Below are 27995 nucleotides of genomic sequence, written 5' to 3'. Positions count from 1 at the left end.
AGGGTGTATGCTACCATACAGTGAAAACAGGATCACTAACCCCTCATGGTGACTAACCCCTCATGGTGATGCAGTCTACTACCCTGTTGATGTCATCGGTCCCAGCCGTACTGGCTACCTGTGCATGTTCCTTCTCTGTGCCATGTCGTGTGGGTGCAAAGTACTGCGAGGGTGATGACCACATAGGCAAGGGTCCACACCTCAACACTATGGGGTGTGCGTTATAGTGCTGTAGACCCCGTGAATGTGGCCATGTTCCTGTACTGTGACAGGGTATTACTGCTACACAGTGTGGCCTCATGCTATCAAGTGGCCTCTAACGTCATCATTGGCCAGACCACTGTGTACAACCCCTGCACCATGTCAACATACCTGTAATGTTTCCTGGTATGTATGTCACGTCTCTGTCCGCTGTAGCCTGTTCAACTGACCACATGCTTCAGGTGCAGCATATGTGCGGACATCTATGTCATGTTCGACTTTCCAACAGTCAGGTTGAGGGTACGTTTAGCATGCAGATATTGCCATGCATGCCTGTGAGTACTCCACAGTTATACATGGGGGACTGTAAACACTGCTACCTGTAGGCACATGCCAGTACACCATAGGAGGGAACCAGGGCATCATTACCAACATGCTGTTACTGTTGTAACCGAGATACATACTGTGAACATATCACAATGCATGCTTCACCTGGACTACATGGTATGACTGGTGCATGTCGACAGTACACCACTGATGTCACATACACATCTCTCAGTATTCACACACAACCAATGCAACATACACATCCCTCAATATGCATACACAAGTAATGTTAGATACACCTCTCACTATTCTGTTCACCCTGTGCATCAGACCATTTGAGCATATCCCTGCTCTCAGTATTCACACACAACCAATGCAACATACACATCCCTCAATATGCATACACAAGTAATGTTAGATACACCTCTCACTATTCTGTTCACCCTGTGCATCAGACCATTTGAGCATATCCCTACACAGATGGTGTGGATGGCAGGGATGCGGCACAGGCTTCATCATATGCACAGGGTGATACTGTTTGCCAGTGGCATAGGCTGCATCAATGGATGACATCATGTGTGTGGGCAAGGGCCGGTGATTTGAATGGACATGTCTGTTCCATATGCATGTGGGTGTTGTGGAGTCCTACAGTTGTGTTTGCTGTGTGCGTGTATGCATGCACACAGTTCTGTCATTTGTGAGGCCGACACAAGGGTATTATCGACAGCTCCAGATTGTACAGACCAGGTTGTACAGCTCACTGTGACCGGCCATGGCCACGTGTCCTGTGCCTGACAAGGGTTGCACGGGCACTACCAGGAAGAGGTACAGAATGGCTACTGTCTGACGACACATGGCCACTGGAACCATGACCCCGCTGGGAACATCCAGGGCCACGTCCATGTGGCCTGCTGTGTCCTGGTGTGGACAGCGCAGCACCAGCTGCACTGCTACTGCTACCGACACTATGGGAGTGGCCATGTGAGGTGGCACTCTCACATTGACCTGCACTAGGTGGTGTAGCTGACCTACGTCCACGTGGCCTACGCCTCACCCCTACCAGTTGTTCCAGCACAGACAGCTCACGCTTGCGGACTGCCATGCCACGGTCGAGGATTCTGACCATGTCACCCAATCGCCTGTCCAGAACATCAGCAATCTGCTGTTGAGCACCTGCCAATGCCTGGATGTTGTTGTTTAGGGTACTGATAGCAGCCCTCTGCAGCCTCTGCCCTTCTCTGTTCTGCCATTCGGCACATGCCTGTGTCATCATTACAGTCTGGAACATGCGTCTGGTGATTCCAGCTGCTGCACTATGTCCTGCAGGTGCATGTCTGCCAGAGGTCCTCCTACGAGCAGCACCGGCCACATGCCTGTGTGGCACATCTGCAGTCAGTACACTGCCACGATGGTGTGGAGACACACCTTCTGTAGCCACCACATATCCCTGTTCAATTCTAACAGACACTGACTGTCCTTCCTCTATGGCCACTGTTGATGCGGTATGTGTTGGCAGCTGAACTGTTTGCGGGGAAGAGGGGGACATAGCTGGGATGGCAACCGTTGGCACAGATTCAGCCCCTGACATCCCTGCCTGTACCTCATGCATATGTTCATCACTGCTAGCATCTGTGGGGACACTATCAGATGGACCGCAGGAGGGCAACACACCTACATCACCTGTGAATGCAAAGAAAGACTCTAAATTACAATAGACACACACACACACTGACACACACACACACACACACACACACACACTGACACATACACACACTGACACACACACACACTGACACACCATGCATGTGATATGACAGATGGCATGCAGCATGCTTGTGATACAGCTGACAGCATGCAGCTCAGACATCAATAGTGTTTGTAAGCATACCCCCTGGAATGCACACTACAGCAGGCAGGTGTCATATCATTATCCATGCAATTCACACGATCATGGTAGTATGCATGCATCCCTGTGATACACCATGTGGACTAGAACAGGTTAACAGTACACATGGCTGACGTGACCTTGACATGTAATCTGCTGACGTGTGCATTAACATGCATGCATGCCTGACACAATGGTGTCCTGACACATGTACAGCGTCGTATTGGGTATCACATTGCAGTGTTGTCCACATGCCCTACAGATAGAATGCATGTTGAGCAAATGTGCATGGGCATGGTAGGGGACTGTGAGCCATCTACATTGCTGTACAGTGTGAAGTACAGACACTGTGCCATTGCATGGCATCATGAGGCGTCTCTATTGCTAAACAGTGCATGATATGTACGCATTGCATATCCAGAACTGCATGCATACCCATGACATACCTGTGGATTGTGACCTACGATGCTGAGGTGTATACACACCAAACCATTCTGTGTCATGTGACAGGTCACTGGAGGACATACAGATGACACCTCTGGATGATGACTACAGAGTGTTAGCTGCCTGGCAACCATGTCCACACATAGCGGACCTGTCACGTCACCATTTCACACATGACATTGATGTACCATGCACACAAGGTGCACAGCTAACAGTGATATCCTATGGCAGCAGGGGAAAAGTACAGTATCTGTGGCCTGGTGTCACTGTCAGTGGAATCTGTAAAGGTGACTACTGTCATGGTATGACACAGATGTCATGTTCAACACATCTTATGAGGTACACGTCACTGACACCTCCACTAGCTGTGCACAGGCATTTAAGATGTGCAGCGTACCACATCACCTGTACAATCGGTCTAGTATGGTTGTAATTGGACCACTTTGCGAGGGACAGTCCCTCTTTGTGCAGTTGTGTCCTGAGAAATATTTGTGAACATAGCAAATGTCCTGTGACTTTGGGACAAACATATTCCCTATAGTTTATGTAATAGTTGCATAAAACACTTATTCTGTATCTGACCCACTTACATGTTACAGGACACGGAACACTTACCTACGACCATTACTAGAATAAGCTTTTTATCTATGCAAAACACTGACGTTCTGGTTTTTGTACTGGCCGGGTATATGTGTCATCCTGCAGACATCTGGCGTATGTCCCACATTGGTCATTTGAACTGTGGCAACCCTACCATACGTACATCTTGCCTAGCAATAGTGTTGGGTGATTGTATACATGAATGCCTGTTCCACTCCTGGCAGTGGTTGTTTTACCCTTCAGAGCAGGTGCTATTTGTTCAGGGGTGACTAATGCTGGTTTCACCTGTTCTGTACATCACTGACCATGATCTGCGCAGTGGTCGGTGATGCTTAGCCCTGTTTCGCGCATATCCTTATAGTCATATTTAAACATCGCTTACCAGCTATGGGCAACGCTTATTCCCGTTAATGTGTGCTACACATATTCTGATGACCTGCATCCGGAATGCATTACCCGTGCCGTCGGGATTACGTTACATCCCTTGCAGGACGTGGGACCGGGAACATGCATGACAGTCACTACATGTACCACTTGGACATTTGGGGGTTGTACACATATTATGTCATTTTGTATGTGAAGTACACTACAGCAGTTACTCCACACTACACTCACATGGATAACTCCGTTAGTTTACAAACTGATGAGTCCAGTTAATGGTATGTCCATGTGATGTTTACTGGCTGTACTTTGGCATTGGGTATGTGTATCACAATTAGCTACACCCGATAATGTGCTACACCTTCATATGACCGTGGATGCAGCATGCTGGGGTGATGAATGCCTGTCATGGGTACATCCCCTGCCTTGACACAACATCCATGATTACATTTTGTGGAGCCCCTCAGTAATGCAGCGGGGAATCCATGATGAGTGTGTGTAGGACAGTGCTTACACACATGTGCTCCTGTGATTGCCTCTGAGACAGTTGCTTACTCGATGTTGTGGCGATGGGAGTCACTGTTTGCCACGTTTGGTGTTTTGCCTCTGACAATCTGACATGTACCTACCGATGTACCTGAGAACCTATACACAGCACCGACAGATGCTGATAGGCGCATCTACTGTTCAGGTGTTGACATTTCCATGTTCCAATGGCTGTTGTGTGTACAATGTTTGAGGGCTGCCTATGTAGGATTCCACAGTGGGCCACCTATACATCACAATTTACAGGTAGTCGTGTTTGTGTGCCATCCATGTTACTGTGTGTGCAGGTGGGGAGGTGTGTCAGTCCGTGGGAGCCTAAACTGTCAAGGTATGTGCTATACATTCCCTCTTTGCCAAGGCGTAAGCATATTGGGCATGCCTCTGTCTGCCTACTGGGGCTGGCACAGTGTGTCCGTGGCCTGGATCCCTCTGTGCCTGTGTTGGCCTTGGCAATTGCAGTTGGGCTGTGAGGCCCTCCCCCATTTTGACCCTGCTGCAGCTGTTTCCACAGGATCATATTATGTAGCATGGCACATACTATGAAGATGTGGGCACACGTGCCTGGAGAGTACTGCAAGGCTCCACCAGATGTGTCCAAGCACCGGAACCGTGATTTCAGCATCCCGAACACATGCTCTATGATGATTCTGGTTTGTGCATGTGCCTCATTATGGCGTTCTTGCATTGGTCTGTGTGCATTTCTGATGGGGGTCATCATCCATGGCTCCAATGCATAGCCAGCATCCCTCACAAGTTGGCCTTGTGGGATGTCACCCCTGACAAATACCTGATACAGCTGTGAGGCATGCCAGATATGGGAGTCGTGGTAGCTTCCAGGGCTGCCAGCACACACATCCATGATAATGCCCTGGGCATTGCACACGACCTGGCAGTTGATGGAGTGGAATCCCTTGCAGTTTATGTAGCACCTACCATACTCACCAGGTGGTGACTTGATTTGTATGTGCGTGCAGTCTATCACACCCAGTACCTCCGGGTAGTTTGCCACATGGTGGAAGTGACGCATATTACTGGCCAACTCCTCCTGAGTTTAGGGGAAGTATATATGCTCATTGGCATGTGGTAACATGGCATCCAGGAACTGGTGTAGTACCCTGGATGCCAATGCCTGTGAGATCCCCATTATATCTCCAGTTGGCCTTTGAAAGGTACCTTTGGCTAGTATTTGCAAGCTTACACACACCTTTGTGTCCACTGGGATGGGTTCCCCTCTGTTATTTCTGGTTCTCAGGCATGGCCGGCACAGCTCTACTATTTGCTGTAAGATGTCCCTGTCCACCCTGTAACACTCTACTATCTCCAGATCATGTAGCCCCTGGTAGGTTACCCTTGGTCTGAACACTCTTCTCCTCCTCCAAGGCCTACTGTGGTTGTTGGCATCATCCCACACAACACCTTCAGTCTGTAACACATGCTGATGAATCATAGCTATGGCAGCTCCCAACATGTACATTTTAAAAGTTCCTCATCTGTTTACACCTATGGTGCAGTGTTTGGGAATACACAGGTGTGTGTTGGGTGCTTTCACACTTTATACTGTTTTGCTGTGAACACTGATGATGTCATAGGGTGTGTATGGTATGTACGATTGTGGCTACAGGGAATCTTCTGTGTTTTATTAATGGAACCACTATTGTGCTGCCTTTGGTGTTGCATTACATTTGGATGCCGTGAATTACCTCCTGCCCTTCCGTTTACATTTGTGCACGTTACACCTACCATTTGCTGGCATGCATCCAGCAGCCTGCTTTCATTTGTACTTTCCTAGACTTGGCTTATCTTGCATAATGTGTGCTATTGCTGGTCTACTGTGGGTTTGTTTTGCTCTGCAATGACAGTTCTCCCATCTTTGCATTCCAAGTCCTCCCCTCCTTTCTTTGCAATCCTATGCCTCCCCTATCCTGTTTTGCAGATTTCTGCATGCAGGCTTGTCTACTGCCGTCGATTGGCCGCCGTGAGTTGATTGGTGTTAATTGCTCATTAGTACGCCAGTTACCCTGCTTTGGCATTTCCTTCTTTTCTTCCCCTGACCTTCCTGTTTGTGCTATTGTTCATGGCACGTGCATCCACTTACCGGGTTTCGGGCACAATTTCATCCCCGTACACATGCGCCTTCGGGCACCATGTGTGCTCTCAGCTAAACAGTTCTATACCTTCCTCCCACCCCTGTCCTGCAGCTTTGCTTAGCAATGGTCAGGCCAGATTTGCATTACTCCAATGTGCTTACTGATACGGTGGCACACCCCTCTGCTGATGTCATGTATCACCTCTGATACACTCTTCGGTGTTATAGCGCTGCACCGTCAGGTACTTCCTTAATCCAGCGAGACGTTTGTGATTCAGTATTACCTGCCTCATTTGCATGGCATTGACTACTAATTCATAGTTACAGTGCCGAACACTGTCGCGGACCTTTGGCAACCCTTGCACCTTGCTTGTGGTGTGCCATGCCTACCATTGCATATTATGGTGCAATCCCAATTTTTCTTACATTGCGATTTTATGACATTTGTATATATTTCCTTTGTATTCCTGTTTGCACACACATGCCCTGTGGTTGTACTGTGCGTTACTGTGGACATGACATTAAATGTTGTTTTGTAGGTGCTGTACATCTTTTCTTGTGCCATTGGCTTTGTATTTCGCCATTGGCATATGTTAACTTTGTAATACATGAGTCTAGTCTGCTTCCATAACTTCGATGTTCTGTATGGGAAAATATAAACTGTGTTTTTTGGTTTACATTTCCATGGGCTTGCGCTATGCCTGCGCCACTTCATGAATTGCTGTATGCCTTCATTAGCATGGTGCGACACTGCACATGGGGTGATTTGCATACCTATGCCGAGGGCTGCGTAGATCTGGCATACGCCAGTAGTGCATGTGGAGTTGGATCATACCTGAATTACTCAGCGGACATATCTGGCATTATCCCACATACGCCTAGCTGGCGCCTGGCACAGGCATCATGAATACGGGGGTCTATCTATAGTTATAAGATAACTATGTGAGTGACTGTGTGATGGGGGGTGTTACTTTATGTAAAAGTGCAAATGCTGTCCATACCTCTAAAACTATTAGTGATTTTCAGGGATGTCCCCCATTTTGATTCCAGATGTAGTTCTCTCTCTCTCCCCTCCTAAAACTGGTGACTTTTGGAACAAAGGTGGTGAATTACATTTAATAATACTACAGAAAATTCACATTCTGTTATTCTGCCTATGTCTGAAGTTAACAGTACTAATATTTTAAAAGGGTCCTTGATTATTTCTGGATTTGTCCCTGATTCATTGAGAGCTGTGCTGGAAATAATTAATGATGTGTTGCAACTAATTTAACAATGCTTTGTAATGGTTTTGCATACAGCCTGCATTTACATATTTAAACAGACAACCATATAAGATATATTAAAAGCTACTTTATATAACTGTGCAAAACCCATTACAGCAGTTCTTTATATCTGTTTTGCATGTAGCTACTTATCAGTGTTGTCGGGAACACTTCCGTTGGTGCTGTCCTTGCAGTAGTTGTGTTGCTTGGCACTTCCCCAGGCTAGTTTTGTAGCTGGAGTCTTTGGTGTTTAACAGGGATATAAAGCCTTTCTCTTGGGTATTGACTGGAAGGCTTCTTGCCTTACAGAAAATGGACAGAAGAAGCATGTATTTGCCAATCTGTTGGTTCATGCAAAACCCCACATCCTGACTTTGTTCTGCATTGAGAACAAAAGTGATCGGAGCTCGGCTCAGTGTTTTTATAGCCCTCGATTGTCTAACAGTAACACGTAACTGTCGAAGCCATCCTCTCCCTTGGACCTGTAACTTCTGCCAGCGGTACCAAGTCAGAGGTTTAAGGTAGGCAGGGGGATGCATGGGAGTTTAACCTTCCATGCTGTAGTCAAACATTTCCTTTAAAAGTTAGGACCCGGTTGGATTTCATCAGAATTATTAATATAGTAGAACTATTTACTATTTTCATGAAAGGAGTTGGGCTGTATATGACATATCAAAAAGGCTGAGAAGTTGTAAATTACTGGGAGTTGCACTAAGGGAGGTGATTTGGATACAGTCAGTTAACTTGCACTTAATGAAGAGAGATTGAGCCTGTGCAAAAACTAGTTTAAGGGAGAACTAAAATCACTACTTGCGGTCAGTTACAGACTGTAGAGAACTCAACTGCATATACTCTGTCAGGAGAAAACTGCACGGCTTCTTTGGCACCTTGAATTGGTAATTCAATAAAATCATTAGCAAATTACCTCGATGCAGATCACTCCCTCACACTCAAAGGCCAGTTTCAGGGTCATTTGGTATTTTTATTTTAGTTTCAAACTGGATCTTCTGGCAAAAGGTTAACTAAACTTTTAATCAACAATACTTCACTGCTCTCAGCAACGTGCCTAAATTACAATGGAGATGCAGTTGGAGGAGAATTGTCAAAAAAAAAAAAAATCATCTGACTACAGCCTCCAATTGCATCTCTGATGTACTAGGAGCATTTGGTGAGAGATTCTTTTGGAAGATGCACCTGATTAAAAAAAAAAAAAAAAAAAAAGAAAGAAAAGAAAGTTTAAAAAGAGGCCCATGCCTAAATCCGCCACTGATATATGTGTATCTAGTTCTGTATAACTGCATGACAAAAATTATTTGTATTGATTGTATATCAACTGATATTGTCAATATTCCATAACCTATTTCTCAAAGACGGAGGATGTAAAACAGAGCATGTGTGCTGTATCTTTAAGAAGCATTTCAAGGACTGAACATGCACATAAATAGCAAACACATGCTAGCTTTAGTGCCATTTTGAGAATGCAGCCAGAGAGTGAGCATGTATGAGTGTAATACCTAGTTTGTATATAATTTTATCTAAGTTAATGTTATTAAGCCTCAATTCTGATGTGCTTGTACATAATAAAGCTGTTTGAACAGAATCCAGGAAGTCTTGCCTATTACATCCTGAGTAATGAGCGACACAGGCCATCTCTCAAAATATAACTCTGGAAGCTGAGGCAGTCATGGAACTGGTAGACCAGCATCTGGATGGCCACATTTGCCACCTGTAATGACTTTTCTGCAGCTTGTAGAGTCATGATCCTGCCCCACAGTGACACTGCCATCACAGCCAGAGTCCAGTGATGAGGGTTTCAAACGTGGAGTCTGATCAAAAGCTGGTTCCCACACAGAGAGGAAGTACTGGCCATACTCAGCCTAGCCCCCATCTCAGTGCTCACCTCCCTTGTGTTTATGCCCACTCTTGTTTGGTGTCCAGTCCTCCCAATCACTGTTGTCTTGGATCTGGTTGTCTGATGTTTTCCAGTCCATTGTGTTCCCCTCCATCAGTGTGTCATCACATCCCTGTGTCATTTTTTTCTGTCTTCTATATTTGTTCATGTCCACCTGCTACTTAACCTAGCCCTCTTAGCTTCATGCAACTTTACTTCTTTCCTCAATGTACCTTCTCTTTATCTACATAAAATGAGTGCCTATCCTAAAAAAAAATGTTACCATCCTTTCCCCATCACCATCCTAGTCATTACTTAGCATTCCCATCTGTACTTCCCTCTGCTTGCTTTCCCTTTCCATAATTTCCTATACTCCTATTTCCACCCTTTAATTTGTTCAAATATAGATGAAAACACACTGTATTGGCCCTTTACAGTGGTTATCTGCCTTTCCCATCCTTCGGCTTCTTTTGCACATGCGCACATGCAGGACAGTTTTGAGGGGTGTGCACACACCAGTTTTATTAAACTTTCTTGTTGTATACTGCAGCTGATACTTAGGGTTATGTGCTTACATTGTAGCCCATCTTCTGACCACAACTGGGATATTTAATAGCTTGCTGTTCACACTGCTTTTCTTCTATGCTAAGTCTTAATGAGCTTTACGCTTTTTCATACCCTGTAGATAAACAGTGGTTGGCCTAGTGCAATTCTGAATCCCAGGGTTGCTCTATTTAAAACAACTAAATCAATGATCAGACAAATAGAATAGTTCAGTCCTTTTGTAAAAAAGTCCTATATTAAAGATAATTGATATATATATATATATATATATATATATATATATATATATATATTTAGAAAGTAACTTTTATAATTCAGTTGCTCAGAGCAACAGAAATTTGGGGGTCTTAGATTTACTATAATATGACATTTCCAAAGAAAATAATATTGGATTATGTGTTATTATAGCTCAGTTTCTTTATAGCTTGAAAACAAAGACATTGGGAACCATTTTATTGTAAATTTTGAAATAAAAAAAAAAACACCCACTGCAGAATTCAATGAACTCATTGTAGGCTTTCTGCAAAGCCTACATAGAGTTTACATGTTTGCGCAGTAAGCTGCAGCAGTAATTACATATTCATGCCATGCACCACATTTAAACATAAATAAGTGCAGTTTCATGACCGGCAATAGTGTTGCCGGACAAGAAACCATGTAAAGCAACACGGATAGCAGACCTGTTTACCTGTGAGCAAACTAGGTTAGTGGGATTGCATGGAATGCCACAGTGATTACCAGAGTTTATCATATAGCAAGGTATATGGTTCAAACGCATTACAAAATAGTGTATATAGTGCAGAGTATTGTGGGCTCACATTCCAGGCACTCTGCACATAAGTTATGCAAATGATCTGTAATGTTACATGGACTACCATGTAAAATAAAAAGTCAGGGGAAGTGTGCATATTGAATAGGGGCACACACATGAATTGTAGGAATGAAGACAGGGAAAGAAGATGGGTGAAACATCATAATGTACAACAGATGAGGGCATGTAAATGGAAGACAGTTGTAGCAGGAACACTAATCACATATCAGCATGGTACAGTACTGCTCTATGAGAATGTATATTATGTGATTGTCAGACAAGGTGACATAAGAATGGAGAAGATGTCTTTGTGATATAAGTATCCTGACATAAACAATGGAGAAGATATCTATCAGGGATGTTATACACAATTGGGGTTGGGTGCATATTGTGAAACTGTGCAGACTGATTTGCTTGAATATGACTGCAATGTCAGCAGAGGTCTCCAGCAAGTAAGACACAGTTAAAGGCTAATGGACTACAGAAAACAGAAGCACACACATTCATGGACAATATCAGAATAATGCCATCAATAATCCCATATCTCTGACATAGCATTAGTGATTTGGAGTGATCAAAGTTGGTTCTGCATAACCACAACTGTACAACTATTATGACATGTCAGCAATCTATGAGGGTAATCAAGCACACCATCATGACACTGTAACATCTGCTGGAAGTGTTAAGAGGAACACTGCTATACCTGTATGTGACATTATGATCAATATAGGCTAGCTGACTGGTGTGCATGTGCATGGCATACATACACACACATATATATATATATATATATATATATATATATATATATATATATATATGTAAATATATTTAGCACAAACCACACTGTCACAAATGTAACCCATGCCATCAATGTTGTCAAACAGCTATGTATGTTCTTTGTGCATCACTGGAACAGGTATCACACATGCATCTGATATAGCACCTTGAGGAGGGTTCCACACCATCAAACAGTAATGTTTATGCAGCAAAAAGAATACCTACAGTAGGTATGACCAATAAGATGTGCGACAGCTCAACAAAGATGATACACTTCAGATACACATCACTGGAAGATGTGTTTGGAAGTACATGAAGAAGGGTGCATTGTACTCAGTTATTGGTGTGATGAAGACTGTGAAGTATGGAGGTATTATGGCCTTTGATGTGGATGTCCTGCACATACTTAATACTTGTGTTGCATACAAGGGAGTAGTTAGCACTGTGGCCACATGCTGGTGGCCGTTCCACATGCCATCTACCCGAGGATACAGGTCACAAACCACTTGGTCTGGTTGTAGGGTGTGATGTCTATGTTATCAATGGGTTGTGTGTTTGTTTTCATATTGTAACAAATCCTCCCATTTTTTTTTGTTTAATCTCATATGTTGCCATGGCTGTGGCAGCAATATTTGTTGTGTGTTGATACTGCCTGTATTATAATAATATCTCAGCTGGAGTCAATGATTGCCCACAATCTGTAGTCCTCCACACAGCTGTTTGACACAGGATGTGTATGTCATTCTTGACATCTGTGACTTAAATAAAGGACTGGAAAGAGCCTAGCAGGCAGCACCGATGTATGGACCTGATCACTGGACTTGAGATAAAGATCACTTCACAAATTTCACCATATTGAGATGCCATATATATGATCCAGTGGTCTACCCATTTGGTGATGTAGGTGTTTATGGCCACATCTGACAGTGCTGAGTGAATATCTCACTGTGTATTTGTGTCATATATCTTGGCCTGGTCAAATTCTACAGGATAATAGTGTTGTCATCATGCATGCCATCAATGACCTCTTTGAGGACATCTAACAGATGAAACAGACATTGATTTAGCATTAACAACTCACACATGTCTATTGCACACAACTGGGATATTACTAGTGTCCATTTAGAAAACGTCCACGATTACATGTTAGTCTACTTCACAGATGAGTTGAGTCAGGATATGTCTATATATTCATGCATCAGATGCCCTCCCCCACTCAAATTGATGCATGTTGATGTATAGCCTTGTACAGAAATATATTCCATCTACAGGGTGTATTGAAGGATGGATCCAACAGTGTAAGGTAGGTAGATCGTCTGAGTCATGCTATAGGTGATTTGTGATGTTGTCATCACCCACTGATTCTGTGTGATAGGCCTGGATGAAGATAAGACAGCGCATATTGTCTAACTTGATCTGGCCTAGGGTATGGACAAAATCCTCTACTCAGGTATCATTTAGAAACTCTCCCAGATAGATTTTAACCCTTACGTCAGTAGATGGTTAACCAAATGGCTCACTGATAGAACACATACCGTGAAAGTTGGTGAATCAATCTCTACCAGTAGAGCTGTCACCATTAGCATACCCCAAGGATCTGTGCTGGGCTCTTTTCTGTTTGGAATCTATTTCTCAACAGACCAGGCTAACATTTACAGCCTTTGGCTTACCAAGTTTGCTGATTATTGGATACTGGGTGCTTTCATTGAGTCCAGCAATGATGTTAACATATTACATGATGGGCTGACAGAGACAAATGATTGGTGCCAAAGCCACACAGTCTACAAATAAATGCAAAAATGTGTCACTATTTTTGCCTTCTGAAAAGTTGAATTCCCTGCTAATTACAGCATTGACAACACTCACCCTTTGCTCAAACCCAGTGGTGCAAGACATGGGAACACACATAGCAATCTGAACTTTGACCACCAAGCTTCCGCAGTGGCATGGAAAGGCTATGTTGTGCATCTTTAAGTCAGGCCAATATACCCAGATCTGAGGATGTTACAACAGCACTGTACTCGACTCTCATTAGAACACTAATAAAGTATAATGCTCCCTTTTGCATGCACCTCACCAGACAACTACAGCAGCTGGAGAGACCACATGAGTTTCTCACCAAGAAAATACATGGCCTACAAACCATGCCATGATGTATATGGATAGACTGAAAGCCGTGTCACTGTAATCTGTATCACATAGGATGATGTGAAGTGTGCCTGGTGTTCAGACCAGTCTCTGAACCTGCCTGATTGGAATACTGCACATACAAAAATCAGCTATAGCTGATGACATCAGCAGAGTCTGGTGAGATGAAAATAGTAATAGCAGTGCCCCATATGTTAGTGTAAAATGCTGTCCCTAATGTCAAGCAAGTGCGCGCACACACACACACACACACACACACACACACACACACACACACACACACACACACACACACACACGCACACACACACACACACACACACACACACACACACACACACACACACACACACACACACACACACACACACACACACACACACACACACACACAGAAAACACACACACACACACACACACACACACACACACACACACACACACACACACACACACACACACACACACACACACACACACACACACACACACACACACACACACACACACACACACACACACACACACACACACACACACAGAAAACACACACACACACACACACACACACACACACACACACACACACACACACACACACACACGCACGCACACACACAACACCCTGTGCAAGTCATGATAACTGTGCCTGTGCCATATCCTTGTTTTCTATCTTTTGGATTCAGGACTGCATAAGCTTTGTGTTTGATGCTCAGGGTGCATAGCTGATTTAGTGCTTAATATATCTATGTTTGTGATGTTGTTTTGATAATTATACTTTTGACATATTTTGATCTTACAAAGTTAGACAGTTGATAAAATCAAAATAGTTTTTGCATCACTATTTTTAAGAATCTTCTGAGGGTTATGAAGTCTGAAACTGAAATGTGTCTCATTCATTTCTCTCTTTAATGATTTTCCAGTACAAACATATGAGGCCAAACTGAGGGCATTCATTGACCATCAGTACTTTTGAGAGGTATGAATGTGTGAATCTTTGATGCCTGAGGCCTATTACTTGATAGAGGACACATGTATTCACATAAGTCTTTGCTGTCACATGTTGAAGTAATTGCTGTACAAATCACCCACATTTTACATACTTCCATTACCAAGTAACAACATGCAAGCATATGCTATTCATTTGTATTATTACACAATTCTGTTTTTTAACACTCCAGGTTTATGAGTACACAGCCATTACATGGGTAGGTAAGGGTTATGACCATTGCCTGGCATCAATGTTACTATATGTATGTGCACAGAATAAAGGTTTTAGTGGCCACGGTGGTGCAGCGGTTAGCATTGCTGCCTCACAACAAGAGGTTCTCCGGTTTGATCCTCAGCTGGGGTGCCTTCTGTGCGGAGTCTGCATGTCCTCCCTGTGGTCATGTGGGTTTCTTCCGGGTGCTCCGGTTTCCTCCCACATCCCAAAGACATGCTGTAGGTGGATTGGACACTCTAAATTGGCCCTAGGTGTGAGTGTGTGCATGTGTGTGCCTTCTGTGGAAGGTTGGGTACCAGGCTGGCAACTCGATACCGTAAAACTCCACTGCCAATCATAAGCGGACAGGTAATCCGCTGTAGTGACCCCTAACTGGGAAAAGCAGAAAGAAGAAGAAGTAGAAGGTGGTGAGTGAGTGTGATATGCATTGCCTCTTAGCCAATGTGAGGGCATATCGAGCACTCCTAAATCTGACTACACCCACAGTAGCTGCCGGTTCCCCCTCTGAATCCTCACCTGCATGTGGCTGTGGTGAACTTGCCATTGGTAGTGGGATGTGTGGCCCTTTCCCTTGTTGATCCTGCTGAAGCTGTTTTCTCAGGATGATGTTATGAAGCATGGTGCAAATGGTGAAGATTTCAGTACATGCATGTGGATTCTACTGCAGCGCTCCCTCAGATGTGTCTAGGCACCAGAATTGTTACTTCAGCAGCCTAAACACATGCTCTGTAATATTTCTGGTTTGAGCATGTGCCTCATTATGGCATTCTTCAGCGGTTGTATGTGCATTACTAATGGGCCTCATCAACCACAGTACCAGTGCACAACCTGCATCCCCCAGTAAATGACCCTGTGGAATATCACCCCTGGTGAACATGTGGTACAGTTGTGAGGTGTGCCAGATATGTGAGTTGTGGTAACTGCCTGGGTTGCCAGCATACACATTCAAGATGATTATTTTAGCATTACTCATGATTTGGCAGTTAACAGAGTGGAAGCCCTTTCTATTTACATACACCCTTCCCTGTTCCCCGGGTGGTGCCTTCAGTTATTTATATATATATATATATATATATATATATATATATATATATATATATATATATATATATATAAATATACATACACACATCTATGGCACCCAGTACTTCAGGGTAGTGTGCTACAGGGTAGAACTTCTACATATTTGTAACCCTGTCCGCAGGAGTATGAGGAAAATATATGTGGTCACTGGCATGTTTGACCATATTATTCAGGATTTGATGCAGGATCCTGAATGATGATGCCTGTGACATATCCAGCATGTCCCCTGTTGATCTCTGAAAGGTTATTGTAGCTAAAATTTTTAGAGATACACATACCTTTGTCTCCACTGGTATTGGTTCCGCACTGTTTGCTCTGGGTCTGAGTTGAGGACGATAGAGGTTGCAGAGTTCCTGTAGTGGGTATCTATCCACCATGTAGTGCTGTACAGTTTCCACCTCTTGCAGATTGTGATGAGTTAATTGGGGTCTACAAGCTCTTCTACTTCTTGGCCGTGGTCTCTTAGCAGCAGCAGCATAGACTTCACCTTGTTGCACACACACATGTGTTAAAACAGCAACAGCCCCTAATATTCTTTCTGTGTCGACTCCTTTCCATGCCTATATTCCAAAAGGTTTTGGAATTCAAAGGGGAAAACCAGCACTGAGTCTACATGATTGCTTTATACCTTGTTGAATAGCTCATCTATCTTGGATTGGTTGATTAGCATACAATTCAGCTGCTTAGGCTGTAATTAGCATGTCACAGTGTTTACTGTGATCACACGGCTCTACACACAGTGTAGAACAGCTTACTGAACATACAGCGACATCCACACAGTCTTAGCGAATTGTGTAGGGTGTATTGAATCTGCCCTCCAATGTACACATAGTTTTCTCCAAGTATTAGTTTTTGGCCCTGCACAAATAACACACAATGATGGGTGGATGGGAATGTTCCAGTCATATATCATCTAAATATGAAGTAATAAATCATTAGAAGCTTGCTCAATGCCTTTTCATCACATCCATGCACAGAGTAGTATAGCCATACTACATACAAAGATATAAGTCTGCACACAAAATCTTATGCCATTTTATTCCATTTCCCATGAAATAACCAGGGCTTTGGTTTTCCATTCTATAGCGCACCAGCCATATCCCATGGTGCAGAATATTTATGAATAGAGCCCAGATTTCAGAATGGGTTGACAACAATTTAGGTTCACTGATAAAAAAAAAAGAAAAAAAAAATACTTTCACTTTTTAAATGCCTGCAAAACAAAATTCTGAAAAAAATTGGCAAGCTATTAGAATGGTGCAGACTCTCTCTCGACAAAGATATAGAATTTCTATACAAGATCATTGCAAAAAGCTAAACGATGTTCTTGAAAAAGCAGTATGATCCAATTAGCATATTGCATGCTATTTTTGGTAAGAATGAGACAGATGTACTTTCTATTACAAACATGAATATTGATATAGAACAAAGATACACGAAACTGCAGTCGAATTTAATATGAAATTCAGTATGTTAATTGACAATTGAAGTCTTAATAGGGTGAAACTGAATGGTAAGAGAGATGTGTTTATTTTAGTTTGCTGGGAGATGAATGGTGATTGAAGCAGTAATGAGGGTATTGCTAAGCTACATGTAATTAAGGATATCTTAGGATTAAAATATATGAAAATAGTTTAGACTTTTTGGGTTTGCCTGTAACAAATACTTTCAGTACTTCAATGTTAGCATCCAAGTGTAGAGATTTATGCGTATTATTAATAATAGAAGTAAAGATTCCATAAACCATTATAGACAGATGGTTTTATCATTGTCCTGTTTAAAAAATTTGAAATACTACTTGCTGATCTGCTTTGCATGAAGAAAAACTGTTAGGTAGCTTTCACTATGGTTACAAATATAGGCATTCAATTCAAAATGTGAAATGTAAAATTTAAATGCACTTATAATGGATTGGGATGGATTCAGAAAAGTTACTGTGAAGTGTACACCTGGAGTACGCCTCATGGTAACCATTTCTGATTTAGAAACAACCCTACCATGGGGCTGCAACATGAAGATGTGTGGCACCACAAAGGGCTGTCTTTCAGGCCTACCACAAATAAAAACGAGGTATTCATGGGAATTGGCCTAACTCTCCCCTGAAAATGCTTGTGGTAATGCATTTACATAGTCTCCAAAATTACACAGACCACTTGTGTAACTGAACACAAACAAAAGCTCATGTTCGGCTAAGCATGTTAGAGGTAAGTGCAGGGGAATTTAGTAGACAGGTAGTGCTGGTGAATGTGTGCATGTGTATATGGGCATGACTGCATGTGTGAGTTTATACAGAGGTATAAGTGGTGCAGAATGCATGTGTGTGTGTGTGTGTGTGTGTGTGTGTGTGTGTGTGTGTGTGTGTGTGTGGGGATATTAAAGTTTCATCCTTCATTTCCTTCAGTGAATCCAGGGCAATACAAAGGCTATTAGGCTATCAACATTCTAAGTTTGTAGGAGGCATGTTTTCAATCTATCCCTGCAGCTGTCCTGTCTTGTGTTACAAAATTGAGAGGTATGCCTACTGTTCCATGTTGCTTTCCTGAAACATCACAAACAGTTTTAGGCACTGAATAATGCTTGAGATCCTCAGTATATATCATAAAAAACCCTTGCTATACTAATATCTCTGTTAGCCCAGTGAGTTAGTTCTATGGTTTAGTGTGGCTCAGCTGTGTTTTAGTGCCTTTAATACATGCTACATAATAGTATCCCTAATGTCTAGTGCTTCCCCACACAACATTTTAATTATTTTCTAATTAAGTTAAAGCATATTATCTACAGCATCCCTGGTGTTTAGTGTTTCCACACCCAATCCTTGTTATGTGTAAGTGCCTTTAAAGTACAATGCAAAGAGTTCACCCTGGTGCCTAGTGTTTCCCCACCCAGTCCCCATTATGTATAAGTACTGTTATGACATGGCAAGAAAAGGTCTTCCTGATGTCTAGTGTTTCTCCACTCAATCCCCATTATGTGCAAGTGCCATTTAAGCACAGAAGAAGAGGCTTCCCTGGTGTCTAGTTATCTCTCCTGACTCACCTATTAAGAGGTAGCTCTGGTGTCTGCTGGTCCCCCTGACCCATTACTGCAGGCTTTTCTCATTAATCTAGGGATGTGTGAAAGTATGACAGCCACACCAATCTACACACACACACACACACACACACACACACACACACACACACACACACACACACACACACACACACACACACACACACACACACACACACACACACACAGACGTACATGCACACACATGTGAAGCACACACAGCCCCCTCCCAACCACATTGCACTCACAGACACATTCATGTATTCAACCATCTTCACACATACTTACCTAACCTGTCCCCACACACTCATGTATTCAGCCATTTTCACACATGCTTACCTAACCTGTCCCCTTAATAATTTCCTTACTGTTATCTGCAGACACAGACTTACATATACACTCACATGCAGCCCCTCACTTACATTTATGCACATGTGTGCACACGCGTACACACACACACACACACACACACACACACACACACACACACACACACACACACACACACACAAACACTTCCTGACCTCTGAATTCCCCAGCCTTTATGTGTCCCACAATGCACGAACACATCCTTTTGGCCGAGTTCATTATCCCAAGTGGTTAGGAGTGGCCATGCTAATCTATAAAGTCAAATGATTGTCTGAATCAATTGGATGCATAAATACCTTACTACAAGCACTTCCACAGGGAGATCATGTGGCTAATTATCAGATGTATCTCTGTCCGATTGCTTCATTAGCATTTAGCACAGCCTCAGAAAAAGCCCATCACGATGATGCGTATCTTCAGACAAAAGCCAAGTGATAGAGCTATCTCTGAATTTGGAAAAGTTGCCATGAGGTGTAGATCATAAAAGCAGTAGCTTTTATGAATTAGGTCCTTAGTCTTTACTAAAAATTGAGCTGTATGGGTTATATAGATAATTACTTTTTCATCTTGGGATTTTGTAGTAAAGATTTTTGCTCACAGCATCTGCTTTAGAAATGCTCTTATTTATTTTTACATTTTAATGTAAGTTTCAATTTATTTATTTTTGTGACAGTATAATTTTTATTATGAAAGCCAGATTTTATCAGGTTTAAAATGCTTTGCTTAAGATTGAGATAATTACAATGATTCCAGTGATGATTAGAATATTGAGAATACCGTGACCAGACAAAACCAGCATAAGTAAAGTGATGCCTTATTTTTTCCTCCTAAATTCTAAAATCATTTAAATATGCCAAGCCATTCTGAAATTCAAGTTCTACTCTACAGTATAGATAACTAGACTGTAGGAAGTTTGACATTTTAAAATGTAATTTATCCAAGCTGTTTGGTAAACATCCAGTTGTTGAAAAGGAGTAAAAGTTGCACTAAAATTTTAGATGGGCCTCTTTTAGCATGTTCAATTTTCAAGACAGAGGTCATTTTGCATGTCAGTGTTATGTGTCAGTATGTGTGCATGTGTGTGTATTAACTCAAAAAGAAAGACTTGGCTTGTCAATCAGTACTAAAATGGTAAAAGACATTTCTAACTTTAGTGATAATACTGACTAAGAATGCTAAAACTAGAAAATGAAAAACCAAAGACAAGCTATCAATAAAACAGGTAAAAAAGATTATTGAGATTAAAAATATGCAACCGGGAACTACTAGAAATCAGACAACGAGCTTGAAGAGGACACTAACATTTAACAGACCTTTTAAGATGTATATCTAGTTAATAAGTTAGACTGCAGTGCAAGATGGCAAGTCACTGGTCTAGTTGCTAAGATGTATAATGTAGAGAAAATAAAACAATATGATTACTTCCCCTCACCATTCAAACCATTATCAACACCAACAGGTTTAAAATGCTCTTAAAAGCTTCCTTACTGACTCTTGGCTCTGTACCTGTACTAATCCAGGTTAAATGACCATAAGATTGCTGGCTCATGCTGATCCTCCTCTTTCTATCTCCAAAATTTGAAAGGTAATTTAAAACTCAAGTAAACCTTACCTGCTTTACTATTACAAACACCTGTACATACTGTATCTGTATAGCAATGTTTGTCTTCTACACTGTTTACATTGTAAAATTTTATTCCTCTCAACTTACATTGTAAAAAATAAATAAATAAAAAAACTTGAATACATTATATAAATGTCAGCTATTATGTTATGATTGTATAAATGTCAGCTGTTCTGTATGTTATGTTATGATTATTATTTGTGAAGCTTTTCTCCCCAGGCCTCCACTGAAAATGGGTCTTCATCCCAGTCAGACTTTCCCGGTAAACACATGTAAAATAAATAAATAAATACATTAACTAGTTAATCCCTGATGCCATTTTATGTTGTAAACAGTTAATTAGTGCCTTTTAAACTTTTTGTTTAAAGCGCAATATTGAGTTAAACTTGAGATTAAAATGAAAAGTAGATTGCAATATTTGGATGTACATGATTAGCGAAAGCTGAATGTAAACACGCTGACTGTCTGAGGCTAGTTTATTACTACTACATAAACATAAAACTATTATATTAGCAATCAGTGTGCTGAAATAACAAGTGTATCATGCATGGGGTTTGTACAGTATGTAGAATTTAAATTGTGGTGATTAATGAAGTATATATATTGTATAAAAATGAAAAAGTAGCCTTAGAGTAGCACTTGGGAAGACAGCTTAAGTTCTCTTATAGTGAAAAGAGTAGAGAGATTTAGAAATACCAAAATAAAATGCAATGTCTTAAACTGCTTAAATCATAAACTTATGAGTGCAGGTGATAATTTAAATATCTGAATCCATCAGAGTTAATTTGGTTATCATGCATGCATTATTAATTAGCTCATTCTTCTTATAAAAGAATGTTTTGTTTTCAAATATCCTGTTAAATGAGCTTCTCTGACATAATATAATGCACCTATTGGCATATATTTATCCAAACTTATCATTGAGACTGGAGAGATTCATAACTAAAAAGATCAGTGACCTCAAAAATCTTAGGAGGACAAATTGACAGCTGAGTCTCTTTTCAAAGATATGTACGTAAGTACTAGGATAGTTGTCCTTGTGGGTTATTTTAAGCATAGACAATTTCTCTTGGTGAGAATCAAATCCTGTACCTTTTATCTGGTAGGCAAACAACTTAGTCATTCTAACAACCTCCTTCATTTGAGGTCTATTTGTTCTGTGACCACAACCTCCTATTCCTTCACAGCACAAATAGACCTCAAATGCACAGTTAAAGGAATTAAACCTTCATAAACAGATGAAAAAGAAATGCTGGAGTGATAGACTCATATGCCAACTTATCTTCCACCTTGGGAATGAACTCCCACTACATATCAAACATCTTGTTTCTGATTGTGATATACTCATGGTTGAGAGATTCTGCACTGAATGTCATAATAATGTGCAAGACTGTTGCACTGGAGATTGTGCAGACATTATAACACATAGGTAGCTGAGAAGCTTTGAAAACATGAGCAACAAAGAATGACTAAAAATGAAGAACTAATGATCACAGTGGCTCAGCTGATACCAATATTTAAGGAAGTCAAAGAACAAAGGACAAAAATATCATTAATCATTGAAATATCTATACCTAGAGCTTAAAGTATCTTGCACACTGATCGACACAAAGTCATAAAATATCTAGGTATGGAAGCAAAAGCTAGAGCAATTTAGGTTGAAAACACCTTGATAGCTCCAATAGTAGTCAGAGCAACAGGACAAATAAAATAGAATTTGAAGTGTCTTTAGATATACTACTGATATATGTAATAACAGGGAGAGAAGGTTGGATGATGTGGGGATAGTGAATCATGAAGAGCAATGGATTAGCAAGGAGGAAGTAAGGATAGCTATGAATAGGATGAAGAATGGAAACACTGTTGGTCTAGATGACATACCTGTGGAAGCATGGAGGTGTTTAGGTGAAATGGCAGTGGAGTTTTTAACCAGATTGTTTAATGAAATCTAGGAAAGTGAGAGGATGCCTGAGGAATGGAGAAAAAGTGTTTTGGTACTGACTTTTAAGAACAAGGGTGATGTGCAGAGCTGTAGTAACTACAGAGGGATTAAATTGATCAGTCACAGCATGACGTTATGGGAAAGAGTAGTGGAAGCTAGGTTAAGAAGGGACATTATGATTAGTGATCAGCAGTATGGTTTCATGCCGAGAAAGAGCACTGCAGATGTAATGTTTGTTCCGAGAGTGTTGATGGAGAATTACAGAGAAAGTCAGAAGGAGTTGCATTGTGTTTTTGTAGACTTAGAGAAAGCATATGACAGGGTGCCTGGAGAGGAGTTGTGGTATGGTATGAGAAAGTCGGGAGTGTCAGAGAAGTATGTAAGAGTGGTACAGGATATGTACAAGGGTAGTGTGATAGCGATGAGGTCTGCGGTGGGAGTGACGGATGCGTTTAAGGTGGAGGTGGGATTATATCAAGGATTAGATCTGAGCCCTTTCTTATTTGCAATGGTGATGGACAGGTTGACAGACAAGATCTGTCAGGACGCCCTTGGACTATGATGTTTGCAAATGACATTGTGATCTGTAATGAGAGTAGGGAACAGGTGGAGGAAACCCTAGAGAGATGGAGATATGCTCTAGAGAGAAGAGGAATGAAGGTCAGCAGGACTAAGACAGAATATATGTGTGTGTGTGAATGAGAGGGAGGATAGAGGAATGGTGAGGATGCAAGGAGTAAAGGTGGCAAAGGTGGATGAGTTTAAATACTTGGGATCAGTAGTTCAGAGTAATGGTGAGTGTGGAAGAGAGGTGAAGAAGAGAGTACAGGCAGGATGGAGTGGGTGGAGAAGAGTGTCAGGAGTGATTTGTGACAGACAAATACCAGTAAGAGTGAAAGGGAAGGTCTACAAGAGGGTAGTGAGACCAGCTATGTTATATTGGTTGGAGACAGTGGCATTAACAAAAAGGCAGGAGTTAGAGCTGGATGTAGCAGAGTTAAAGATGTTAAGATTTGCACTGGGTGTGACGAGGGTGGACAGGATTAGGAATAAGTATATTAGAAGGTCAGCCCAGGTTGGAAGGTTTGGAGACAAAGCCAGAGAGGCAAGATTATGTTGGTTTGGACATATGCTGAGGAGGGATGCTGATTATATTGGGAAAAAGATGCTAAGGATGAAGCTACCAGGTAACAAGAAAAGAGGAAGGCCTAAGATAAGGTTTATGGATGTGGTGAGAGAGGACATGCAGGTGGTTGGTGTGAATGAGCAAGATGCAGAGGACAGGAAGAAATGGAAACAGATGATCCACTGAGATGACCCCTAACAGGAACAGCTGAAAAAATATGATGTTGTGTAACTCCATATGGACTTCAGAAGGAAGCATCCTGCTTACATTATTTCAGGTGCTGAGAAGAGCACTCTTGGCAAACAACAAACACTGAAGAAACACTGAAAAAATACCTTAATTGTTTCCTGACTCAAGACTAGGGTGTATCCCAGTCATGGTATTACAAATCCAAAACATTTGAAGAAATTAAAAAAAAATGGAAGAAGGAAAAGGTACTGTATATTGACATTCAAGATAACCTTGAACAGAGCTCTAACGATATTCCTGTTGAGCCAAAACACAAGAACTCTAAGCAAAAGGAAAAGAGTTCTACTTATTAGGTTCATATTTGCATAATGTAGTGTTAACAAGTGACACTAAAGATTAATGGTAAGAGTTACTCTTTATAGGAAAATAGACAGTAAAACTCCCAATTCCAGTATTTTTGTAGGAAAGGAGGCAGTACATTGTACCTCCTGACAAGCTGACTATAAGGAAACATCAGAAATAGCTGACCTTCAACACATCAATTTTTTTAAAAAGCACAGTATGAAGAGGATATTTTTTGCAGGATAAGGGAAAATATAACTAGAGTTGTAGGTGCAGAAGCCAAACAAGATGTTCATGCTTCTTTTCCATACTTTTAGTTATAAAGCAACTTGTTATTCAGAGTAAATAGGGATCACTTGAAAGTGGTATACCAGCTACTAAAGCCTAAACCTTTAGAAAACTAAAGGTGAGATTAGCAGCAAGCCCTGTGCTCATGGAACTCCAATGACTTGACAAGAGTAAAGTATGGATCAGAATGAGGTTTGCTGCTCCAAATTAATGAAGAAAATCAAGAACTTCTGTATAGAATGCCCTGAGAGCCAGAAGACGGCCTCTTACCCATACTTTAAAAATCCTTTTATTTCAATGTCTATTCACAGTGGTGCAATTTGAGAATAGTGCAGTGTACATTGTTGTGTCATTAGCAAAATACAGTAATGAATTTGTGTAAACAAATACCCTGAAGCTATCCCACAATGTAAAGCTAATGCTAAATCTATAGACAGAAAACTAGTATTATTATTTTCCAGGGCAGGGATAGTGAAGAAAAATGAAAAATGTTCACAGATCAGGAATCTCCCTTTATGTCTAGAATAAAATAACAACTATCACTGCATTAGGGTGATAAAAAAGTGTACCATCCCCAAATGGAAACCTTGGTGGAACATTTTAACAAAACACTAAGGTCCATGTTAAGAAGAGATATTGAGTAAGATTGCAAAAAAATAGGACCAGTTAATAACATACATTCTATTTGCCAACATAGAAGTGCCAAAAGCCTTGACCAGGTTCCATCTTTTTGAGTTATCATATGACAGACACTTGCATTTGAATGCAATGGTCCCAATAAATAAATAAATAAAAGGAGTAGCTCAAACTGGGTAGTGTTCTTTTCCCAATAGGTTGAATGTTGTACTTGGTAAGGAGTTAGTGATATAATCAACAGGTTGAGTCTTTCTCCAGATGCAAAAGCTGGAAGGGGAGATGTGGTAAGCAGTCGTTTTCATTCTGAAGAGTAAAAAAAAACAGTGGTTAAAACAAATTAAGAAGTAGAAAAGTTATTTGCTTTATTATGTATTTGCCAGAGACTTCTGGTAGATGTTTTTCTCAATTTATCCTACTACAATGGTATCTGCATAATCTGGTTCCTCTAAATATCTGTGACTGTTTGATTAGAGAGATGTAAGGGTCACACAGAAAAGTAAACTATTATGTCTTCAGCACATAAGACACTGAAGATTTGTTATTATCCCTTCAACATCAGGATGGTGTGCTTATTATTACTCATACACTAAAGAATGGGGAAGTCCATCTGTATATTAAGGGATAGATAGTACTATAGGAGAATCAACTTTTGCTACTACATGAGTTTTGTTAACTTTGACTAGGTATAGATATCTATAATTATGACTTCTATGGGAAGATTCTTCTTGTAGTTTGTTAAGTCATAGAGAGTCAGTAATAAAAACAATGAATGTTACAATGGCAGAATAGCTTAACTCTATCATTCCTTAAGTTAGGTATGTAAAGTATTATCTTCTTTAGTGTTCTTTCAATATATTTTCAGCTTGGATTTGCTGTTTCCTTCTGAGAAAGGTCACAATGACAGAGCATTTAGGGACTTACAGGGTGACCACACTGTAAACGGTGCATCTTTCTTTTCATGTTATATTTCTTAATTTTGTCTTAACAGCTAAGTTTAGAATTTTGAACAATTGTTTGAGACATTACCTATGGAATGAGTAATATGTTCTTAATCCAACTGTCATTATGCAGCATTTGTTTCTATTATCTATAGTCACATATCCGTGAGGTTCTTGATGCATTTAGGAGCTTAGGGTGACTGCACTGTAAACAGGATTCATATTTCTTTTCATAGGTTCATAGGTTCATACTAGGCTATCTGCCCTAGGGCATTTATAAGCCTAGCCAGAGTATGTTTGGCTTTCGCCACCCATTTTAAATTTATTTTGCTATGCCCTTTTTCGAGGTTAGTATACTGTGCCTCTGTCTAACAGTGACACAGAAGTGATACCCGGGGTAAACCTATGATCTCCCATCCACTCATCAAGATTCCTCTTAAAGAGAGTCAATGAGGGACTCTGCCTAACCTGGACTGGGATTTTATTCCATAGTGAAGGGAGCCTCTGGGTTATGAATCTGTCCCTCCAGCATGTCCTATTTATTTCAGTGCTGAGGTTCAAGTCTCTCAGTGTAGCTCGATGGGATTTGGATTTTTTGAGGTGCAGCATGTCCCTTAATTTCGGGTTGGACATGGCCTTATACATCAGGCACAGGTCACCTCTGAGCAGGTGGTATGCCACTGAGTAGAGCTGGAGTTTCTTTAACTGGGCAGCATATGGCATCTGTTTGAGCCCTTTGATCCACTTGGTGAGGTACTTTTGGGGTCTTTCCAGTTGCTGCAGGTGTTTGGTAAGGTACATCCCAAAGGGGCATTGTACTGATTATGGGCCTGATGAGGGATGAGTAAAGAGGCACGATGACCTCCCTAATCTAGATGTGAATCCCTTCATGATTAGGTGGGCTATATAAAATGTTTTCTAACCACTTTGGCCATTGGTTGTCAAATGAGAGATTGCTATCAACTTGGGTCCCCAGGTCCCTAATGACTTCTTCTGTATAATGGATTACCACCTATGTGGTAATTTGTGAGCACTTTGTTTTGCCAAAGGGATGACTATACACTTTTTGGCGTTTAGCTTGAGGCCATGGCTCTGGCACCAGTTGTCTGTTTCTATGAGGCCCTTTTGGAGGATGCTTGTGTCGGCTGGAGAGTCGATTATGGTGCCCAGTTTGCAGTCATCTGCGAACTTGGTCAGCCACATGCAGGTTGCTTGTGGTACGTTCAAATATAGGTCATTAATAAATACTG

General features: G+C 41.3%; 1 protein-coding gene across 1 annotated transcript in view; it reads left to right on the top strand.

The window, feature by feature from the left end:
• Positions 1-26813, top strand: part of LOC122814309 (heat-stable enterotoxin receptor-like) — a 900709-nt gene extending 873896 nt beyond the window's left edge. Inside the window, exon 10 of the mRNA XM_044086899.1 lies at positions 26796-26813. Coding sequence (XP_043942834.1) covers positions 26796-26813 — 18 coding nt within the window. The remainder of the gene's footprint in view (positions 1-26795) is intronic.
• Positions 26814-27995: the final 1182 nt, after the last annotated feature.

Source organism: Protopterus annectens, chromosome 1.part1, assembly GCF_019279795.1.
Source record: "Protopterus annectens isolate FY-2018-M chromosome 1.part1, PAN1.0, whole genome shotgun sequence".
Classification (NCBI taxonomy): domain Eukaryota; kingdom Metazoa; phylum Chordata; order Ceratodontiformes; family Protopteridae; genus Protopterus; species Protopterus annectens.
The sequence above is the reverse complement of the archived record's forward strand: the minus strand, read 5'-3'. Positions and strand labels throughout refer to the sequence as shown.